The sequence below is a fragment of the Arachis ipaensis genome, chromosome B3, assembly GCF_059453495.1.
Source record: "Arachis ipaensis isolate K30076 ecotype BB chromosome B3, ASM5945349v1, whole genome shotgun sequence".
Taxonomy (NCBI): domain Eukaryota; kingdom Viridiplantae; phylum Streptophyta; class Magnoliopsida; order Fabales; family Fabaceae; genus Arachis; species Arachis ipaensis.
The window spans coordinates 117,556,802-117,579,493 of record NC_142438.1 but is presented as its reverse complement, the minus strand read 5'-3'; the positions used below and the strand labels follow the sequence as shown (position 1 = coordinate 117,579,493).

At 34.0% G+C, this 22,692-nt stretch overlaps 1 protein-coding gene across 1 annotated transcript; it reads right to left on the bottom strand.

Moving 5' to 3' along the window:
• Positions 1-15,784: 15,784 nt before the first annotated feature.
• LOC107633495 (uncharacterized) lies at positions 15,785-17,658 on the bottom strand. Its single transcript, XM_016337114.2, has 3 exons — positions 17,160-17,658; positions 16,555-17,081; positions 15,785-15,877 (listed from the first exon to the last, which is right to left on the bottom strand). Exons 1-3 carry the CDS (start codon positions 17,656-17,658, stop codon positions 15,785-15,787), a joined length of 1,119 nt encoding a protein of 372 aa, XP_016192600.2.
• Positions 17,659-22,692: the final 5,034 nt, after the last annotated feature.

The following is a 22,692-nucleotide window of genomic DNA, read 5'->3' as shown; positions in this document are numbered from 1 at the left end:
CAATGGTTAGGGACAAAAATGTCCGCGGGACAAAAAATCAGGGACCTATTTGTCCTTTTCTTAAACTCAAGGTTATTGAGAGCAGAAACAACAAAAGGGGAAAAAAAAAACTATGCAATCTGCACCAAATTTAACGAAATTCAAATTTAATCGACAAAAATTAAGGGGATTTATTTAAAAAATATATGTTATTTTATCAAATCTTTTTATAATTTTACGTTCTGGATATATGTGTGTTTATTTATTCACAAAGTTCATCCAACATACAAGACTCTAATTGAAGTGTAGTTGAAAATAAAGTTTATTGTAATAGAAGGTTTTCTAGTAGGTATGAAATATAATGTATATGAAGAGTTTTTTTTTTTTGAAAAATATGAAAAAAGTAAGACATGATTATTAAGATATAATGTTTTGGAAATTTTTAATAACAGAAAATAATTGAAAAATAACTAAAAAATTAAAATATGAAAGAGATTATAATATGTAATGATATAACAAGTAACACTTGGGTAGAATTATATCTAGAGTTGAATAATCAGAAGACTCTTAAACAAATGATATAACTATATTCAAAAAAATGGAAAATATAACATAAGATAACTCTAAAGAATATTCAAATAAAAATTAGCAAAAGAGATTAAAATAAAAGATAGAATTATTCAAATATGAGCAAAATGTTATAATAAACACGCATGAAATTTTTAACAACTAATCGCAAATAACTTAGTAAAAAAAGATTTTACCTGACGAACATAAAAGAAATGTAGCCAAAAAAAAAAAGAACAACTTATTTTTTAACCCTTAAAGGAAACTGTAAAATCAAACCGTCAGGCCATACCTATACAAATAAGTTAATAAATGGAACTCCCTTTTTTTTCTAAAATATTTAGATTCTTTTTAACGCTAGACCGTTAAAGCTTTTTTAAATCACCGTTAATAACAAAGGAAGAATTACTTAACTTGTTAATGATTAAGTTGGGATCTTTTTGGAGAAGAAAGAACTGTATAATTAACTTTTTTTTATTTCAATGTTCAAAACCCTAATTTCAATGTTCAGTTTCCTTTCGTATGATTTTTTTTATTCGACCTTTATTTCAATGTTCAATTTTCCCTCGTATGCATTTTGTCGCTATTTTCAAACCATGTGTTCCCTCTTGTTCAAGACTCAAGAGCATCGTATAAAAACTAAGAATTTAAAAGCACATCAAAATTGATAGCGAAGTATCATTGTTTTTTAATATTGAAATGAAAACAAAAGATAAACACACGGTGACAACTGACGAAACATGAAACAAAACGAAACAACTCCTTATTTAATATTAACCTAAAATTATTAAGTATATGGAGTTAGTGCACAACACAACAATTACGACTTGAATCAAACTTCATCGTCCACAATAAAGACATTCTTCTTCTTCTTTCGAGAAACATCAGAACCATTTCAAACAAAGATATGTGGTAATCTTCTAACATCTAATTAATATGCACCTGTTAGTTCAGTGCAAAAAAGATATGTAAATGAGGTTGGCAAATCTCTCACTGCTTCGTTAGGCCTAAGTTCGTTTTCTCCCGAATTCAAAATTTGGGTGTTGGAGTTGCTGGTGGTGTATCCTGTCGTTGTGGGTTCCTTGTCGTGTCTCTGTGTCTCCTTTGTCCAGTGTAGCCAGCTTTTCTGCTTCTTTCTTTTGCTTCTTCATTATGCAACTTGATCGTTATGACTTGGATAGATACAGAGAGTGCAAATATTAGATTTTCATGATATGGATCATATTCAGTTATAGTGTGTGTAAGTTACTACTGTTTGCCACTAAACTGATTCCTTTTGGTTCACTTTTGCGAGTTTCATAACAATTCTATGGTTTATATTTATGTCTTATGTTTTATATGGGTATCTCCTGCAGGTTTTAAATATTAGTATTTTTTTTGTGAGAATATTTAGATATATAAAACATTTTCAATTGTTATTACTAACGGATTCAAATCCCTATTAAATGGGAAATCATTATCACAAATTGCATTCTTCTTTTCCTCACATTGTTAGTGCTGGTTACTACTACTAGATGGGTTTGAATGTCATTGTGTATAGTTGCCATCCATAAATGTATCTTTGCTCTTCTTCTACACTGAAATCTAAAATTGGATTATCTGCTTTGCTGGTGGTGGCTGGTAGAGAAGTGTCGTCTTTCGGTTTACCGTCTCTTCAATCGACTAATCTACTTCGCTTCTTCTCTGCCACCGTCCCCTAATTTTTTGTGGTTTGTCTCTGCCACTTTCCCTCTCTTATTATTGATCGCATCTGTTTTCTGATTTGCCTCCCCTCAATCGCTTAGTACTACCGTTAATCCCATTTGCTTTATGTCTACATAGCCTTCGAAAACTTCCAAAAGTAACATTTTCTCATCTTTTCGCTTCATTTATACCTTTGAAATAATTTATTCATGTGTGTTTTGATGAGTTTGGAAAACTTTAAATTAATATTTGTGATGACTAAATATTATTAAACATTTAATTAAAAAATTATTAATTTTGATCTTCAACTAACATATGTTAATTAATAATTTTGTGTTGCAGGTTATTAATTGGGCTGAAATAAAAAGAAAGATCCCAAGCCCAATAAATTAAATTTCAGCCCCATGTAATTCTTGTTGTGTGATTTTTGGCTGAAATGGTTTTATTAGTTGGGCCATAATATTTTATCTCTATAAGCCCAAAGAAAGCCTTCCCATGTATTCATTGCTTGATCCCATTTTCATCAGGAAAGCAAATGTTATCATTTGGGCCAGATTAAATCTTAATGCTACCAGGCCCAACATTATTTTGATAAAAGTTTCCAAGTTTGGTCCGAAACCAAGTTTAAATGAAAGCTAAATGGCTTCATGCTTTCCAACGGATTCCATCTCTTGTTAAGAATGGATTTCAAATCTTAATATGTTAACATTGGAAACATGAGAGAGAACTTGACTTTGATTTGATGGAAATCATTATGATTAATGCTATACGCTACTCAAAGCAAGGGAAGTAAAAAAAAAAAAGCAATCTATCAACTTGTTTTATTTTCATTTAATTGCTTTTACTTTAACTTCACATTCTCTCTCATCTCTTTCTTCTTCTTCCTTCGGTCTTTGTCCAGTAAACCATGGACGCTGTGCTCATCAACAAAGAAAAAGAAGAAGTTGCATGCATCAAGACCATCAAGCTAATGATGGCAAAAAAACATACTAAAATAAAAATGAGCTGTGGCTGAGATATTCACCATATTTGGTTAGATTTGGTGATGTATCTTGAGCCTCTCATGCTCAAAAATGGACGTTGAAGATTCGGCCAGCATGGAGGAGATTCTTGAAGCATGGCTTGTCTTTGATTCTGCTCAACCACCACAGGGAGTAGCTAGAGTGGCGAAGTGATGGTTGAAGGCAGAGATTGAAGCAGATGAAGTCATCATCATCATGAAGCATCAAGGGCCAGAAATCCATCTTGGAGAGCAAGCCAAGGATAGAGAGCTCGGATTGATGAAGGGTGATGATCAAGAAAGGTCCAGAGGTAATTGCATGTTGGGTTTTACATGGTTATCTCTTCTCTCTCTATGTGGCCGAACCGGTTCTGTTTGTTGAAGGAGGAAGAAGTTAGTTCGGTTTTGGCTTCAATAAGTGGAGGCTCCCCTCTTCTATAATAAGGGTGGATAGCCACTGTTTGAAGCAAGGAGAAAATTTGAGAGTGCAAGGCACAGTGTTCTCAGAGCTACCTGAGCTAACAATTTTCTCTTCTCCTTCAATATATTCTGTTTTGTATTTTTCTGTTTAATTTTGTCATGTCTTGAGTCTCATGGAAAAAGGCAAACAGTGAGGTTTGTAATGAAAAAGCCATAGAGCGGAAAAAGGCAGAGAGTGCAAAATTAAAAGAAAAAGCCATAGATGTCTTAGAGTTCCTTTGTTCATCTATGTTGTGTTTCATAATTCTGTGGGAATCCCCTTGTAAGTTGGGTTAGCACTTTACAAGTTGTAGTCAGATTGATTATAGTGAAATTCCATCATGTTTGTGATGGAGACTGGATGTAGGCTGCACTTCACTTAGCAGCTGAACCAGGATATATTTGGGTGTAATCTTTCTTCTCTCCAACTCCATTTCTGTTTTCTACTGCACAGGAGCAAAAACTAAAATGTCTCGTGCCGAGTGACGAGACAAAACAAAAAGTCTCGTGGCAAGTGACGAGCAAAAACAAAAAGTCTCGTGTCCAGAGACGAGCTAAAACAGAAAAGTCTCCTCTGAGTTCAGCAAGCGTTAACAACATAAAAAGGGAGCTAAGATTCAACCCCTTCTCTTAGCCACTAAAACCATCATGTTTCATTGTGTTTAAACAAATGTATATAAATTGTGGATTTTGCTGGGTTTTACCTTTTCGCTTGGTTTCTCCATTTGAAACAATTTATTGATGTGTGTTTCATTGTGTTTAAACAAATGTATATAAATTGGGGATCTGGCTGGGCTATGGATCCTTTCGGTGCTACATATGTTATTTTTATTGCCGTTTTTCCAATGCTAGCATGGGTTCACTTTTCTGGGAATCACAGTCGACCATCAGACACGCTGGGGGGTAACCCTTTGGTTAACTATTTCCTCAAGTTTTTTTCATTCTAATTCATCTTTTGATATGTTTTTTTTGTATTTTTATACACGACTACCAAAATTGGGAATCTGCTTTGGCCAATGTTGATTCAATTTATGCCTGTAGTGTTAAAGTCTTAACTTTCATGATGTTTTCCGGGTTTTCTTTCATCTTTTCATTCCACTTTGTGCATTTTTATTCTGGGTTTTTTAGTTGTTTGCTATTTTCTTCTTCTTTTAATTTTTTATTTTCCGTTTCTATTTCCTCATTTTTTCTGTAATAAAAGACTGTAGCTGTTGTAACTAATTGTAGGTTTATTGCTTTTTAGTTGTTATTTTATTCTTTTTAACTTTTTTTTAAGGCCTTTCCAAGCTGCTTTGGCTAAACTTCCTGTATTCAAGGATTGGACCTGTGAGCATGATATCTTTCAATAACTGCATGATTGAGCGCCATTATTTTGTTAAAAAAATATCTTTTTTTATTTTTTAACGTGTTTGGCAAATTTCCAGTAGTAAAAGTAAAAGCACTAGTAAAATAAAAAAAAGATCTTTTTTGAGAAGCTGTAATTTACATTTTTCTTAAAAGATATTTTTTCCTTAAAAAAAAATGTTTTTCATGTAATAAATAAATAAAAAAGTACTTTTATATTGTTATACCCAAACATAATTGATAGATAAAAAGACCTTTTTACATGAGATATCCAAACATAAAATTACTTTTACTTCTTTATAAGATCTTTTAAAAAAAGATAACTCGAAAAAATATATTTTCTTAAAAGCTCACCCAAACAACCCAAACAAGCCTTAAGGCTGTGAGTGTATCTTCTGCATCTTTTCCAGCTATTTATATATGCATATAAATATCTTTTTTTTATGTTTTTGTTGCACCTTTGATAGACTGAATTTGCTTTGATATGCTGAATACAAAAGCGGTGAATAAGCATTTTGAGAATAAACGAGGGGATGCCGAATCATCAGTTAACGATTCCATTTACAAACACAATGAAACACACATGAATAAATTATTTCAAAGGGATAAATGAAGTGAAAAGGTGAGAAAATGTTACTTTTGGAAGTTTTCGAAGGCCGTGCAGACATAGAGCAAATGGGACTAAGGGTAATACTGAGCAATTGAGAGGAGGCAGATAAGAAAATAGATGCGATCAATAATAAGCTAGGGAAAATGGCAGAGACAAACCACAAAAAATTAGGGGACGGTGGCAGAGAAGAAGCGAAGTAGATTAGTCAATTGAAGAGACGGGAAATCGAAAGACTACATTCCTCTACCAGCCACCACCAGCAAAGGAGATAATCCAATTTTTTATTTTAGTGTAGAAGAAGAACAAAGATACATCTATGGATGACAACCATACACAATGACATTCAAACCCATGGTGTAGTAGCCATCAGCACTAACACTGTGAGGAAAAGAAGAATGCAATTTGTGATAATGATTTCCCATTCAATAGGGATTTGAATCCGTTAGTAATAACAATTGAAAATGTTTCATATATCTAAATATGAACAAAAAATACTAATATTTAAAACCTGCAGGAGATACCCATATAAAACATAAGACATAAATATAAACCCTAGAATTGTTATGAAACTTGCAAAAGTGAACCAAAAGGAATCATTTTAGTGGCAAACAGTAGTAACTTACACACACTATAATTGAATATGATCCATATCACGAAAAACTAATATTTGCACTCTCTGTATCTAACCAAGTCATAACGATCAAGTTGCATAATGAAGAATCAAAAGAAAGAAGCAGAAAAGCTGGCTACACTGGACAAAGGAGACTAAGAGACATGACAAGGAACTCACATTGACAGGATATACCACCAGCAACTCCAACACCCAAATTTTGAATTCAGGAGAAAACGAATTTAGGCCTAACGAATCAGTGAGTGATTTGCCAACCTTATTTACATATCTTTTTTGCACTGAACTAACAGGTGCATATTAATTAGATGTTAGAAGATTACCACATATCACCAGCTGTGCATAAGAAATTGGAACCTCCACCCACCACCACATTTCACATTTCACATTTGACTCAAAGAGTTAATTATTTCAATACAGAACAATAGTGGTCGAAATTAGAGAAGCATAAATTTCCAATATAAAATGAGGAAAACAAAATAATGAAACAAAACACTCAAGAAATAACAACAGTAGGAGAAAAAACTTATAACATACCAACCACGATGAGGAGCCTAAAATAGATGCATGGATGAAGAAGTGAGACAAGGACGTAGATACAAATAAAAAAAATCAGGGGATGCTGGCAGACAAGAAGAGAAGCAGAGTAGTCGATTGAAGAGTGGAGAAACTGAAAGAGATGGAGCACAGAAAAATCAGGGGATGCTGGTAGAGAAGAAGCAAAGAATATCAGGCGATTGAACAGAGGAAAAACCGAAAGACATAACTCCTCTACGCTCTACCCGTCATATGTGCTAACAACGATAACACCCAACCTAAATCAAGAAATCTTTGCCTCTCAAGATCCAATGTCAATGAAATCAGTGACAACATAATCTGAATCGATAAAAAGCAAACACGAAAACAAAGATAAATAAACATATGGATTAATAATAGAGCCTGATGCAGCAAATAATCCAATTCAAAACAATAACGACAACAAGAAAATAAAAAAATTACAACAAATTACAAATAATGATAGATAACATTCACGAAACAAACACAATAACATACATCCTAACAAAATACCAGTGGCAATAATTAGATAAAAAAAATAGAAGACAACACGGAACTCCTAAAAATGATGATAACAGGATCTAAAAAATTGGAAATCAATAGAAAGAATAACCCGACAAAGATAACGGAGATCAGAGCCTAAGATGAGACCTAAATTAACAAAGAACAACTCCAAACAAATATAAAGGTAACTAAATAATCAGATACAAATAGAGCGCAACACCACCAAGAAAAACAAAGCTTAATAGTAAACCATAGCGAACAATAAAGAGAAATTAAAAAAATTTAACGAAAACTAAGGAATCAAAGCAGAATAATAAGACCCAGCAAAATTAGGAGAACACAATTGCACGTCTGGATAACACAGCCTCAAATTCAAAGGAGTTGTACTAATCACTAAGTGCAAAATGCCAAAAAGAAAAAAGCAAAAAAATATATAGTATAAGAAGATTACATGCATAAAAATGAAGAGAGAATCCTCTATCACATTTACCTAAATGATCCATTAAAAACAAAAATTTACAATACTGTAGTGATGATGAATGAAGAGGGTGATTGGAGAAGAAAGATGTCAGAACAGAGAAGAGAAAATTTAGAAACCCATGAATGAGAATCAGAAAAGGGGACCAAAAAAATCAGAGAGGATAGGAAGAGATACCAAAATAAATTGAATTTGGAGAAAAGGACAAATAGGTCCTTGACCTTTTGTCCTGCGGATATTTTTGTCCCTGACCATTAAAAAATACTTTTAAGTTCCTGACCTTCACAAAACTTGGACGGATTAGTCCCTGATGGAGACATTTGGACGGATCAGTCCCTGACGGAGGCATTTGGACGGAGGGACTGATCCGTCAAAGTTTTGTGAAGGTCAGGGATTTAAAAGTATTTTTCAATGGTTAGGGACAAAAATGTCCGCGAGACAAATGGTCAGGGACCTATTTGTCCTTTTCTCTTGAATTTGTCGAAGATAAAGGTGGTGCATATGTGTTGTTGAACAAAAGGGAACACGTGGTTTAAAAATAGCGACAAAATGCATACGAGGAAAGGTTGAACATTGAAATAAGGGTTGAATAAAAAACAAAGAGTAAAAGACAAATAGGTTTTTAACCTTTTTAAATGCGGACATTTTAATCCCCATAACACCCAAAAGCCACTCCAGTTATTATAGAAAACCCTACCAGAAGACAAACAATGTCTTTCTCCCTAAAAAAGGTCTTCCTCCAGTTGAGAGTGGTGTTGTGCTAAGTAGACGTTGTGGTTGGCGAAGGTAACGGCAAGCTTCGTCTGCCAAGAAGTTGCCATCTTCTACAGAGATAAGGATAATAGTCGAGGCTATGTGCGTTCTTGTTTAAATGTTTGTGACAATATAATGCATGGGGTTGGGTTTAGGGGTGATTGCATGTTTTATTTCGTGTAAAAAAAAAGAAGAAAAAGCTATGTGGAGTTTACTGATTTCAAAATTTCAGGCACTTGATCTAGGGTTTATGCTCTGATTTATGTATTTGTTGATAATGCAGATGGAGGATATATATGCAGTTCCTGTTTTCATCACGGAGGCCATTTTAGTAGAACACCCAGTAGAATTCTTGTGTATGTTGATGGAAAAGTTGAAAAATTTTCGAAGATGGACTTAGACTTCGTGAATTTTGGGGACTTGGTAACATTGTTCAAGGGTCTGGGCTATGTATCCTATAGGGCAGTTTATTGGTATGACCCAACAAGCAGTGATATTGAGTCTGGACTACACATTTTGAGAGGGAATGCAGGAATCAATGAACTTCGAGAGAACAAGCTGAGGAATTCAACTACTGATGATTTTTACATATACTTCGACCACCCCGTTGATGAGCCAGAGATAGTGGATAATGCAAGGAAAGAAGATGCTGCTGCAGAAAAGGGAACGGAAGAATTTGATGATCGCTTTGATATAGCATCATGAGGGAACTTCAGTCATCATTATCAACAGAAGATGATGCGTACAAAAGTGGAGAGGACGAACTGTATAAACTTCTTCTGGATGTCTCTAAAACTGTTTTAGATGAGGATTATTCTAGCTTTGATGAGAAAGATGATGGGATGAAGAGAAAAAGAATTTTGAAAGGAAAGGAGAAGGTTCTGCCAAAAAAAAAAAGCTCAATGTGAAGCAAGTAAAAGGGGCAGACTCAGGTGGAAGTAAAAAAGGAGCTGGACCAAGGAGTGCAAGTGGAGTGATGTCAAAAAAACTAGGCCTATTGTGAAGTCCAAAAGAATTGGGCCTATTGTAAAGCCCAAAGAAACTGGGCCTACTGTAAAGCCCAAAAGTACTAGGCCTACTGTACATTCTGAAGGAGCTGTGCCTACTGTGCAGCCCAATGATAGGCCTCCAATCGGCCTTTATGTGAATGAGGAGGATTCAGATGATGATGATCCTATTTATGAGTATAAATCAGAGGATCTTCACACACCAGTGTCTTCAGAAGATGAGGGACACAAACATGAATTTCCAGTATTAAATTATGAGTATGGGTTTAGAGTGGGTAGATTTGAGATTGGAACCAAGTTTGCAACCATTGGTCGGTTCAAAGAACTAGTAAGGGATATGTTCATATATGAAGGGAGGAAATTTGTCTGGATAAAAAATGATAAGGAAAGGGTGAGAGTTGGCTGCAAGGGTGAAGACTGTTCATGGCTGACTGATGAATCCACATTTCATGATATTTATTTGCTCTATTTGGGTGGATTTCATCAACTTTTCTTGTACTTATCCATTGAAATAGCATAGTTTCATGATTTCTTCCTAAATTATACTTGAAAGTAAAAACATGCTTTTTAGGCCTTTTAATTGCTAAATTTTATTCACTTTAATCCCATTCGTTGCCTTAATGTATTTGTTAAGTGATTTCAAGTTTCCAAGGCAAGTATGGGTTGAAGAAGTGAGAAAAAGAGCATGCTAAAGAGAAGAAACCATGAAGAAATGAAGTTTGGAAGATTCAGCATCCGTGCGTGCGCACAGTGATGCGTGCGCACGCACAAGTGCGAGCTTGGCGACGCGTACGCGTGAGGATGAATTTCGCCAGGTGACGCGTACGCGTGACCCGTGTCACGTGAGCTCATTAATTGCAAATCACTGGGGGCGAATTCTGGGCCTCCAAAACCCAGTCCAACTCATTTCTGAAACTATTTCAAGCCAAAATGAAAAGGAATGAAGGAGGGAGGGGGGAATTAGGTTTAGATTTTTCTATATTTTTGTCTTAGTTTTTTAGAGAGAGAATCTCCCCCCTCTCTCTAGAATTTAGGTTTTCTTAGTTAATTTTCCTTTAATTTCAGCTTTTAATTCTTGTTCTAATGTAGTTTCATTTATGTTTTCATGCTTTATTGTCTTAGTTCTCTTAGTTCTTCTACTTAGTTTCTCATTTATGTCCCTTTTTATTTTATGAACACTCTTGTAAATCTTAATTTCCATTTAATGCAATTTATGTTTTATGTTCATTTAATGCTTGTTTGAGTTATTGTTATTATTTTCTTGCTTTTGGTAGTTAGATTTTATTTTTAATACAATTTAATATTATTTTATTTTCATGCACACCAAGTGTTTGATAAAATGCTTGGCTTAGTATTTACCTAGTTTTTCTTCACTCTTGGCTTGGAATTGAGGACTTTGGTGACCCTTGAGTCATTGATGTCCATTCTTGATTGATATATTAGAGTAGTTAGTTGATTTGGTTTCCATTAACTCTAAGTCTTCCATTAATAGAGTTGACTAGGACTTGTGGATTGAAATCAATTATGCCTATTTGACTTATCCTCGATGTAGGGTTGACTAAGTAGGATTAACTCTTCATAATCATCATATGTTTGTGGTCAATGACTAGGATAGGTAACCTTAGCTCTCAATCCATGCCAAGAGGTTTCTTAGAATTTGAATTTCTCTTTTCTTTGATTAATTTCCTTTGAATTTAATTGCTCTCATTTAATTCCTTACATGTTTATTTACTCTTTTGCTCTTTACATTACTTGCTTCTCTCGCCATCAAACCCCATTTCCCCATAGCCAATAATTAAGCACTTCATTTGCAACTCCTAGGGAAGACGACCCGGGAATTAAAACTCCCAGTTTATATTTGTTTTGAATTGTGACATCTTTTGAATTTAAAATTTGATTGAGAGGATCCATTGTCGGTTCGGACTATACTTGCAACGGAAGAAATTCTATTTTCTGAATTGGCATAATTATCTCTTTTGTGTATATATTTTAGTTTGAAAAAAAAAGAGATAAAGAAAATAATAAAAAGAGGACAAAACGCCCCAAAGTAAATTAATAATAACAATGCATATGAGTTGTGATTAAAAAGAGAATGCATGAGTGTGTAAGAAAAGTGAGGAATGGGTAGTTAAGTTTGCTTTGAGTTGTATAGGTTGTTATATATGTTAGTGAGAGCTTAGGCAAATCAAGATTCAAATATTAAGCTCACTTGACCATATGCATCCTTATACACACTTAGAATTCCCAGTTTATAATAATTGAGCATTTCATTTGCAACTCCTAGGGGAGACGACCCAGGATTTAGAAGTCCCGATTTATATTTTGTATTGATTGTGATATCCTTTGAACTAAAATTTGATTGAGAGGATCTATTGTTGGTTCGGACTATACTTGTAACGGAAGAAATTCTATTTTATCTAAATTCCAAATTGGCATAAATTCTCTCATCATCAAATTTTTGGCGCCGTTGCCGGGGAGTTACAATGTGTGCTATTTATTGGCTATTGTAAATATGTTAATATGTAAATAGCTTGATTTTTGGTTGTCTTTTGTTTTTGTTAATGGTTAGGATAGGGATCCCGGAGGACATTGGAAATTTAAGCATTGGTGGGGAAGTCAAGCACAAGCCACCATAGCAAGGGATCTCCCAATTGTCTAACTTAAAGATAATAAATGAAAGTGCTAGGTGGGAGACACCCCACCATGGTAACACCTTTCTAACCCTCTCTTTGTATATAGTTTTAATTTGTTGCATTTTGTTTCTTGTACATAGCTTATGCTTAGTTTAATTTCAAGCTTAGTTAGGTTAAATTTTAGTTTGGATAACGTGGTTGTGCAATGTTGGATGTTTTGGGGTTGGAACCTTTTTGTTGAGCTCAAGTTTGGTGCCTTAGAGCTCTAATTTTTTTTTGGAAAAAACAGAGCATGTGCGTGCGCACACACCTGTGCGTACACACCCCACCCTAATTTCTGCACCTGTGCGCACACACCTGTGCGTACACACCCCACCCTAATTTCTGCACCTGTGCGTACACACCCCTTTGTATAGCCCCTGTTCGGAGCGCTCGCACGCGTCTCCCTCTTTTTGCCTCTTGTGCGTACGCACGGACCTATTATGCTACAACAAGACACCGTTATGCTTTCAAGTAAAAACTTACAAGCCAGAGTATACATGTGCAAGAGATTTAGGTAGTAATGCTACTGATCAACATTGGATCAGTAAGAAAGTGGAGATGAGAATGGCAACTCAATCTCATATGACAACTAATGAGGCAATTGACTTCCTTAGAGAAGAATTTAACTTGGTGGTGCATTTGAAGATGGTTTATAGGGTAATGAAAGAGACCAAAGAGAGGATTATGGGAAATGAAAAAGATCAGTATGGGAAGCTCAGGGACTATAGCATGGAGATAATTAAGAGTAATCCCAGGCCGACAGTAAGAGTAGATGTGAAGCTTATCCCACAATTCCTTCCTATTTTTGACAAAATTTATATCTTCTTTGAGGGCTGTAAGTAAGTTAAGAGTGGATGTAGGCCTTTCATCCATCTAGATGGAGCTTTTCTTAAAATATACCATGGAGGCCAACTACTTTTAGTAGTGACACAAGATGCGAACAATCAATTATATGTAGTGGCATATGGTGTTGCAAGATCAGAGACCAAGGAATCATAAAAATGGTTCCTCACACTGCTTCAGGAAGATTTGGGTAATGCCAGTCAATTTGGTTAGAACTTTATGTTCGACCAGCAAAAGGTCAGACTTTTACACTGTTTATTTTGGGTAGATTAGTCTAGTATGCATTGGTTAGAATATTGCATGATTCTGGACTGTTGTGTCAATAATATGTCTTTGCAATCTCATATGTTTGTAGGGCCTTCTACCAGCATTAAAGGAGGTCATGCCAAGAGCACATCATCACAACTGTGTCATGCACATGTGGAAGAATTTCATTAATCAATTCAAAGACATGCACATTAGAGACATAGTTTGGGAGTATGCTACGCACAATAGAACCAGAGTTCAAAGAGACCATAGAGAAGCCGAAAGGGGTTAATAAGGTGGCATGGGAATATTTGATGAAGTTTGACTCAGCCACTTGGGTTAAAGCTTTTTTCAGCCACAGACCCAAGGTGGATAGCCTTACAAATAACATGTGCGAGGTGTTTAATGCAAAAGTAGTGAGGTATAGATGCAAGCCATTGTTGACAATGTGTGAAAAAATTAGGTGCTATTAATGAGGAGAATGACCAAGCACATTAGGTTGTTAGAGCACTATACTAGAAAGCTTGCACCAGTCCAGGAAAAAAGGTTACAGAGGCGGATAAAACCTAGCAACAGGTAGATTGCTGAGTGGGTGGAAGACAATGAAAGAAAAAGATTTGAAGTTAGCAGAAAGAAGACCAAAGTGGATGTAGATCTCATCAAACACACATGTTTATGCAACATATGGCAATTGACTGGTAAATGGTTTAATTTGTAAGATTTTCTTTTGATTTGTCTTGATATAATGCTGGGTCAAATGTGAATTGTTTTGTATTAGGCATGCCATGCATAGATGTTATTGCTGCAATAAGAAAGAGGCATGATCAGCCACAGGATTTTGTGCATCCCTGGCTGTGTATGGAACACATTCATAAGACATTGCATAAAATTGGTTCCTAGTGAGAAATTCTGGATTTTCATTGACCAGTTTAGGCCTGCTCCACCACCCATCAAGCGACCTATTGGGAGGCCAAAGGTGCACAACCGCAACAAGGACCCTCTAAGGCTCATATTCAGGGGGACAAGCTAAAGAGAAGTTTTCAATTTACGTGTAGCAAGTGCAATGAGAAAGGGCACAACTATAAGAATTGCAAAGGAGCACCAAGCAACTCCAACTGAAAACCAAAAAAGAAAAAACCTAAGAAGTCTATTGATGACTCACAAGCCTTGGTTCTGCTTCCCCTTTCACAGTCAGCACCTCAACCAGAGGTAAGCAAGTATTGTTTGAGCATTAGGTTGTACATATATACTCGTAAGGATACTTTTGTAAATTTTAAAATTAGTCAGTGGTTATAATGTCATTTTTTATCTTTCTTAGGGACTAATTTGTCCATTTTGTTACTTTGCTAGATCTTTGTTACATAGGATCTAAACCAATCGCAGGGTGAAAAAATTGCTAAAACTAGTACTGTGCAAGAACAATCTGCTGTAAGACCACCCTAAACAATACACTTTTAATGCCAATAATATACTTCTTGAACCATAATTTGAATCTCTGAGTATTTTGGTTATTATTGCAGAATAATGTCATTAGCCAGAATACTCTAAGTCTACCAACTAACACAACAATGCAGGCAGCAGTATCAGGGATTGCACCAATAGCAGCACCAATCTATCCTCAAGTAGCTATAGCAACAAGACCATCTGCTCTAGTCCAAACTCCACTTAGGCCTCCATCCCAGCTGCCAAGAATGGGCTAACCCAAACACCGAGCTGCTGCCTCTAAATTCAGACCCAAGCAAGCAATTGTCAGGCCCCAACAAGTATAAATCCACCACCAAATTCACCAAATCCACTCCAAACTCAAAGCACCAGCACCAGTAGGGTACCATCAAAGGAGACCTTGAAAGTAGCTAATAGTGGCACCACAAAGATTTTTAAGTTTGTCTCTAATCCTAGATCCAAGCATTAGAAGAACTGAATACAACTGCATGAATTCTGTTTTTTTGTCCTAGTTAATAGCACCAATTGAACAATGCTTTCTAGCAATCATAGTTTGGCAAACTTGTTTACATGCCAACTAGATTTTTTGTTATTTTGTGGCGAACTTATGCTGTTATGTAATGTTTGGTTATAATCTATTTAGAATTACTATCTTATATAATACTTGACTTGCAATATTGTTTAGTTATTCTAATTTCAAAGAAAATTGGAGTTAGTCCAAAATAGACTTCACATTACACAACCAGCAGTGGTAATTTTCATTACAACATCACCACAGAAATTAATTTATAAATGGATTAGAAAATGGTGAATTGGTAAAAAATGGATACATGGTGTGTTATGCATAAATGTGGAGCTGACATTTTTCAGAGAGCACAAAACGTAACTTGCGTTTTGGCTGGGACGAAAAACAAGAAAGAGGAGCAAGCTGCAAAACGCATCCTGCGTTTGGTAGGCCTAGGCAACCAAAGGACGAAACGTGGCCCTGTGTCCCCTGCATGCAAACTGCTTCACTTTTGACCAGCTTTGGAGAAGGCAAAACGTAGGTTGTGTTTGTCAACCTGCCAGAGCAAATCGGAGGTTGCATTTGGCAGCCACCTTAGCTGCATGTGTGACACGCATCATTTTGGGTGGTAAATTTGTTTATATAAGCGAAGACCAAACGCAGATAGGAATAACGGGAGTGAAACGAGAGTGAAACCAGAGTAAAAGGAAAAACTGAAGAAGTAAAAGTGAAGAAGTGTGGGAGAAGAAGAAAATGTATACAGTAAAGGAATAAAAAATAGTTCATAATTTTATCAAACTGGAAGAACACATTATTGAATATCTTGATCATCTTCAATGGGTAAATATATTTTTTTATTTTGATAGTGTTATTGTTAATTTTAATATTATTATTATTATTGTTATTGTTATTATTATTATTATTATTATTATGATTACTGTTATTGCTATTATTATTAATGTTGTTATTGTTAATGATATTGTTATTATTATTATTATTATTATTATTATTATTATTATTATTATTATTATTATTATTATTATTATTATTATTATTTTCTAATAATAAAAATGAATGTGTAATAAATTTTTTATTATTTTTAATAATTATTATTATTATTTAATTATTTATTATTAATTTTTATCATACTAGTCGTACTGTCTAATAAATTATAAAAATAAATTAAAAGTTTGTTGTTATTTTTAAATAATTTATTAAAAATAAATGGTACCTTGCAAATCTCAGACATCTTGTACACGTCGTGTACGTGTATACCTGCCAATCAAGACGCTGGTTGGCGCAACATGCAAGCACGTGGCGACATGAAAGTCGCTCGACCTGGAAATGACTACAGTCGTAGTGTCGTTGCGCAAGGTTAACAGTGTAAATGGTACCATCTTTCATTTCGTGAACCTCAAATATCTCGTTGCGCCTGACGAACCCGTTGACCACAATGTTCCCTACACGTCGAAAGCTTTCTTCAACTCTCTTCGTTGCAAATTCTGAATACGTGAATCCGTTGCGGCGACGCTCATGAGCCTCAGTACTCTTCCGAGTGAACAATTCATTCAGCCGATAGAAAGTGGACCGAACAATGGTAGTCACAGGAAGGTTGCGTGCACCCTTTATGACAGAATTTATGCACTCTACCAAGTTTGTCGTCATATGTCCCCAACGATGACCACCGAATGCCAACACCCATCTCTCAACACTGATGTCATCGCACCATTGAGTATATGCCTCACCCCGCTCTTTAAGTCTTTGATAGTTTTTGTTGTACTCCTGTTCCGTCCTAGAATAGCCTGTTGAACAAACCATTTATTCACTAGCAGATGCCACAAATTTACTATGAATAGAACCATAACAGCGAGTTGAAATACCTGTGTTCACCACGAGTTTATGCAAATATGGAGCTTTGAACCTCCTTAAGAAGTTGGACCCGATGTGCCTGATGCAGTACATGTGCCACGCTCTTGGTGGTGACCATGCACCATTGGTGCGAGCTATTGCAGCGTCGATGGAGGTATGGCGGTCAGAAATAATACCCACACCATCGACGGTGACAACATATCTCCGCAAATTGGTTAGGAAAAACTCCCATGCGTCTGCCGTCTCGCCCTCGACTGTCGCAAATGCAATAGGCACAATGTTTTGGTTCCCATCTTGTACAACTGCAACCAGAAGTGCACCTTTATATTTTCCGTACAGGTGCGTGCCATCAACCTGCACCAGCGGCTTGCAGTGTCTGAATGCTACAATACACGGATAGTAGCTCCAAAAAACGTGGTGCAGAACTCTTACACCTTGAACTTCCTCACTCTCACGGTAAACAGGGAGCGTTTTTATTTGAACACGAGACCTCGGCATCTTCACAGTCATTGCTTTCAACCATACTGGCAGAGTCTGGTAAGAAACTTCCCAATCACCGAAAACCATTGCGACAGCTTTCTGCTTTGCCAACCAAGCCTTGCGGTAACTCACAGTGTAGTTGAACCTAGATTGAACTTCTGCAATAACAGATTTCACCTTTATCGAGGGGTCTGCTTCGACCAACGGCCTAATGGCATTTGCAATTGTGTCTGAGTCCAACTTCGCATGATCTTGTGAAATCTTGCCCATGGTGCACGTGTGCTTGCCATTGTATCTTCTGATCTCCCAACATGCTTTCTTTCTAATCAAGCTAACTCGGATAAGCCAATCGCACCCTGCACCATACCCCTTGCATTTCGCACAGAATGTCTGCGGTCAGACTCATACATAGTGTAATCAACTCCTCTAGAGATATGGTAGTTTTTGATTGCAGATATCACTGACTCTCTTGAAGCAAATTCTATTCCGACACTAAACTCGCCATCTTCCGCCGCAGCGTTGCCTTCACCTACGACATGCGCACCACCATTCGTTAGACAAGGCAAATAAAATGCACACTAGTGATAAATTGAATGAATAATCATAACATACCGATATTCGCATACTCAAGAAATTCCGGGGCATGCATGGCTTCGAGATCTAGAGTCCGCATAAAAGACGAAACACCAAAGGGGTGTTGATTTACAATCGCCTCCGCTTCATTTTGTACCGCCGGATTGCCTGCCAAGTCTCCGTCATCATTTTTGTTGTCAAATTCGTAGTTGGCTTCGAAGTCCTCTTCACTGTCGTTGTTATCTTCTTCCCAATCTATATCCCCGAGCTCATCAATATTGACCTCGCCAACCGCGTCCAGCCCCGACTGTTGTTCGAACTCCACGTACAACTCTATCATCGGCACGTGAAATCGGGTTTGTTGATAAATATAGAACATCTGCTGCATACTTGCGTCGTCAGTGATGGACATTATTTGAAACTGTATCAGCTCACCAAATACTTGTCCAGGATTCCTGTATAAAATACTGCTCACCCTTTTCGAAATGTGACTTTGTATGTTATCACAAAGACCGTTTTGCAACTCTACAAAATTTATGGTGCATGGAATAGCAAATGAAAATGGATATTCACAAACAAAAGTCACTCATTCGTATATGTTGGGTATAATCTCTCCATTATAATATACTCGCAAATTTGCGACACATTCTATAATTTCAACCTTACCTAACTCGACTTTTTTGACACAGAAAACTGTCAAAAAAACCTCACAACTCTAACACATACGGAAGAGAGAGGAATAGGAGAAGAAGTGAAGTGAGGGACTCCAAATGAACTCCGGATCGTATATATAGGCAACAATCTGGATTAAAATATTTTTTTCGCAAAAAAACACAACCTGCGTTTTATGTTTTCCAAAAAAAAGTTTCTGACACCTGCAAAAACACAGGTTGCATTTTGCTCCCTTCAAAAATAAATTCTGACAGCCCAAAAAACGCAGGCTGCGTTTGTTGTTTCGAAAAAATTTTTTTTTTTGCCCATCCATAAAACGCAGGATGCGTTTGGGCCAAAAAGAAATTAAAAAATATTTAAAAACCTTAAATTTTTAAAACGGAGCCTACGTTTTGTTAGTTTAAACAAATAAAAAAAATAAACTATTGAAATTTGTAAAACGTAACTTACGTTTTACTCTGACACCATAGCAGTGGAATTTCTTTCCATTGCTCCTTCACGTTTCTTTTTTCCATATAGGAAAAAATCAGCCACATCACCAGGTACATTAATCATCTTCAGCCCTTTAAGAAATATACAGCAAGAATAACAACAACTACACTAATCACAGTAATAGGCCACAAATTCATGCATTTTTTCTTTTCAATACGTAACAATTTCCTCTCCAATTCTTCTATTTTTTTTCCAATTCTCGCCTTTGAAATAGTTGTTCTTCAACGTCTATTCCCTCAACATCATCCACAGCACCCAATGGTTGAGTCTCTATGCTCCTAATTTTTTTCAGGTGTTCATCAAGTCAGACAAAGTACCTGCAGTACCGTTGTTTATCTTGGAGCAAATTTTCAAAGAATCATCCAATTAGACACATTACAGTTTCATCCAACTATTGAAAAAATAGTAACTTACCTTAAAGAATGAACACCCGAAAAACTTGTTCTTGACTTGTACAGAATGACATATAGGCCATAGAAGCACTTTGGCGCAATCCCATCTCTCTCATATCCTCCTGGCACGGTGCATGAAGAATCTCCTCCAGGTCTTGTGCATGAAGAACCCCCTTCACTCGTTATGGACGATTGCACCGTCAATGGCCATGACTTCGTCGATGCATTTCGATCAAATAGAACTCAGTGATGATAACGACGTCGTTTTGAAGCATAAGGATCAATTTATCCATTAATAATTTGTTCACTATTCACATTATCAATCAAAACGGACACCTCAATCTTCACCCCTTCAAGTTAACATTTTCTATTATCATTTTGCACTCCAATTCCACAGAAGAGTATAATTGTCACACACTTTATAAAGTGAAAAATTTAAATATATTTTTTAATTATAAAATATTAAAATATCTGCATTTAAAAAAATTAAAGATCTATTTATCTTTTACTCAAAACAAAAACATACGAAAAGAAACTAACAGTTAAAATTAAGATTTTGAACATTGAAATAAGGATTGAATAAAAAATCCAAAAATAAATAAAAAATTGCCACATCAGCAATCAAATGCTAGATTTTAAGATATGAAAGTTTTCAGGTGTTCCACCTACTTTATTGGAACTCCAATGTCCCATGTACGATTAAGTTGCAGGTTGAATTTTTGTCTTATAGTTATTCATAAAAAGACGAAAATAGCCCTTTAATCATAAAATAAAAACTAAAAAGACAAAAACAACCTTAAAGAAATTTGCACTGCTGTACAGAGAAGCCATGTGTAGAAATTTTATTTCTTTATTTATTATGAGTTATATTATTTGTGAAATCTCATATATAAAAAAAAAATTTTGTTTACAAGATGTTTAAAAATAAAATTAGTTGCATTAATTTGAGCTAAATGTATAAAAATAAAAAATTTATTAAAAGAAACAATACTTTTTTATATTCCAAAAATTATATATATCATGTTATTGTATATTGATTAAATAATTATGTATTTATTTTATATATTATTTCTTAATTTAAAAAATTATAATTTATATAATTGACACATTGATTTTAATTGAAAAAATTTAAAATAATAAATTTTAATCTTATTTTATACATGATACATGACAAATTATTAAATTAATAAAGACTTAAATTTAATATTTGCAAATATGATAACATTATGTTGTTATAATTTACTTTTTCATTGTTCAAATAAAATTATTCAATTTGAGTAATTTATTTTTTTATTTTTAAAGGTATAAATTGTAATTATTAATTTTGATAAATGATATGCCTAGTAAAAAAATAATTAAAACTTATTTTACTTTTATTTTTTTAAAATCAAAATATTATTGGTTTTTAGAACAATCAAATAATATTTTTTGGTAAAAATTTTTCTTTCAAATGTATCAAATATGTTTAAAATTTAATAAAAATACTTTATTATTTTAAAAAGTGTTTTTTCACAAAAAAATTCTAATCCAAATAGAATATTTTTTGAGTAATTATACACATTCAAATTTTTTTATGAATCAAGTCAAACCAAGTTAAATAATAAGATTTGGAATAATACTAGTTATAACTGATTTTTGTGATGTTAAACTAATTTAGCTATACTTGGTTAACAAAAATACTTAGATGTATAGCATTATTTTTTTTCTTTAGGTTATTCAATGTATTTAATATTAATATTATTTCTCTTTAATAAGTATAGATGAACTAAAAAGACAATCATATTTGCCTTGCATATAATGACTTCTTTCTTATATAATAGTATTTAAATATAGTATAAACATATCGATTTAAAAATATTTTTATAATATATTATTGAAATTTGTCTTTTTACTATATTATTTTAAATAAGAAAAAAAAAGATAAATAGAAAAAAAATGGTGATAAAAAATTAAATAGATCTCTATAATTAAAAATGATTTTTTTTCATTCTTTTCAAATTTTCTATTTCTTTGCTTTTGTTTATCTACTTATTTATAATATATTAAAGGTGAAATTAAATATTGTTATCTTGAAAAACTAACACATAATATAAATAAAAAATATTACACATACATCTTAATAATAAAGTTGATATATTTTTCTATTTAATATTTTTTTCGTCCATCTTTAATTTACTAATATTAAGATCTTTTCTCTTCGTTTACTTTTCTTAATTATCAGCATAGGGTATGAAAAAAATATTAACAACAATACTTATTAAAATCTAAATTAAAAGATGATTATTCTAAATAGATTCTAAAAAATCACAACAAAAAAGTTCATATGTGCTCATTTATTTTTTGATAAGAATTGTCATTATTTTTTAAAATATTAAACTAAATTTTATCAAAAAATAAAATAGGAGAAAAGAGTCAAACAAAAGAATATTAATTTAGGATAATTATGATTCTAAAATTTTTCATTTAATCAATTATAAGTAGCATAAGTAATTATCATTAACTTACAAGTATAAGCAATTAGTTAATAAAACTTAACAAAAATAGATTTATTATTAATTTTAAATTTATTTATTAAAATAGTTTTTTATATACAAAAAAATTAATTCATTATGACTTTACAAAATTTGTGAGTCTATAATTTTAGTTTTTTTTTTTAATTTAAATACAGTTTGGTTTAGTAAAGTTTTTTGAAGAGGTGTTTGTGCTTTCTAAAAGTACAAACTCTTCATTTTGTGTTTGAATTTACCGTTTAAATTTATGTCTTTTATAGTATTTTTAAATTTTAAAAGCAATTTTGCCTAACATAATTGTTTTTGTTTATGTTTATTAAAAATAATTTTTAATTTAATTTAGCAAACATAAATGATACACTTTTTAAAAAGTAGAACCGAACGAATCTACTGGCGTCGACGTCGAGGAGCAGCGGCGAGGACCG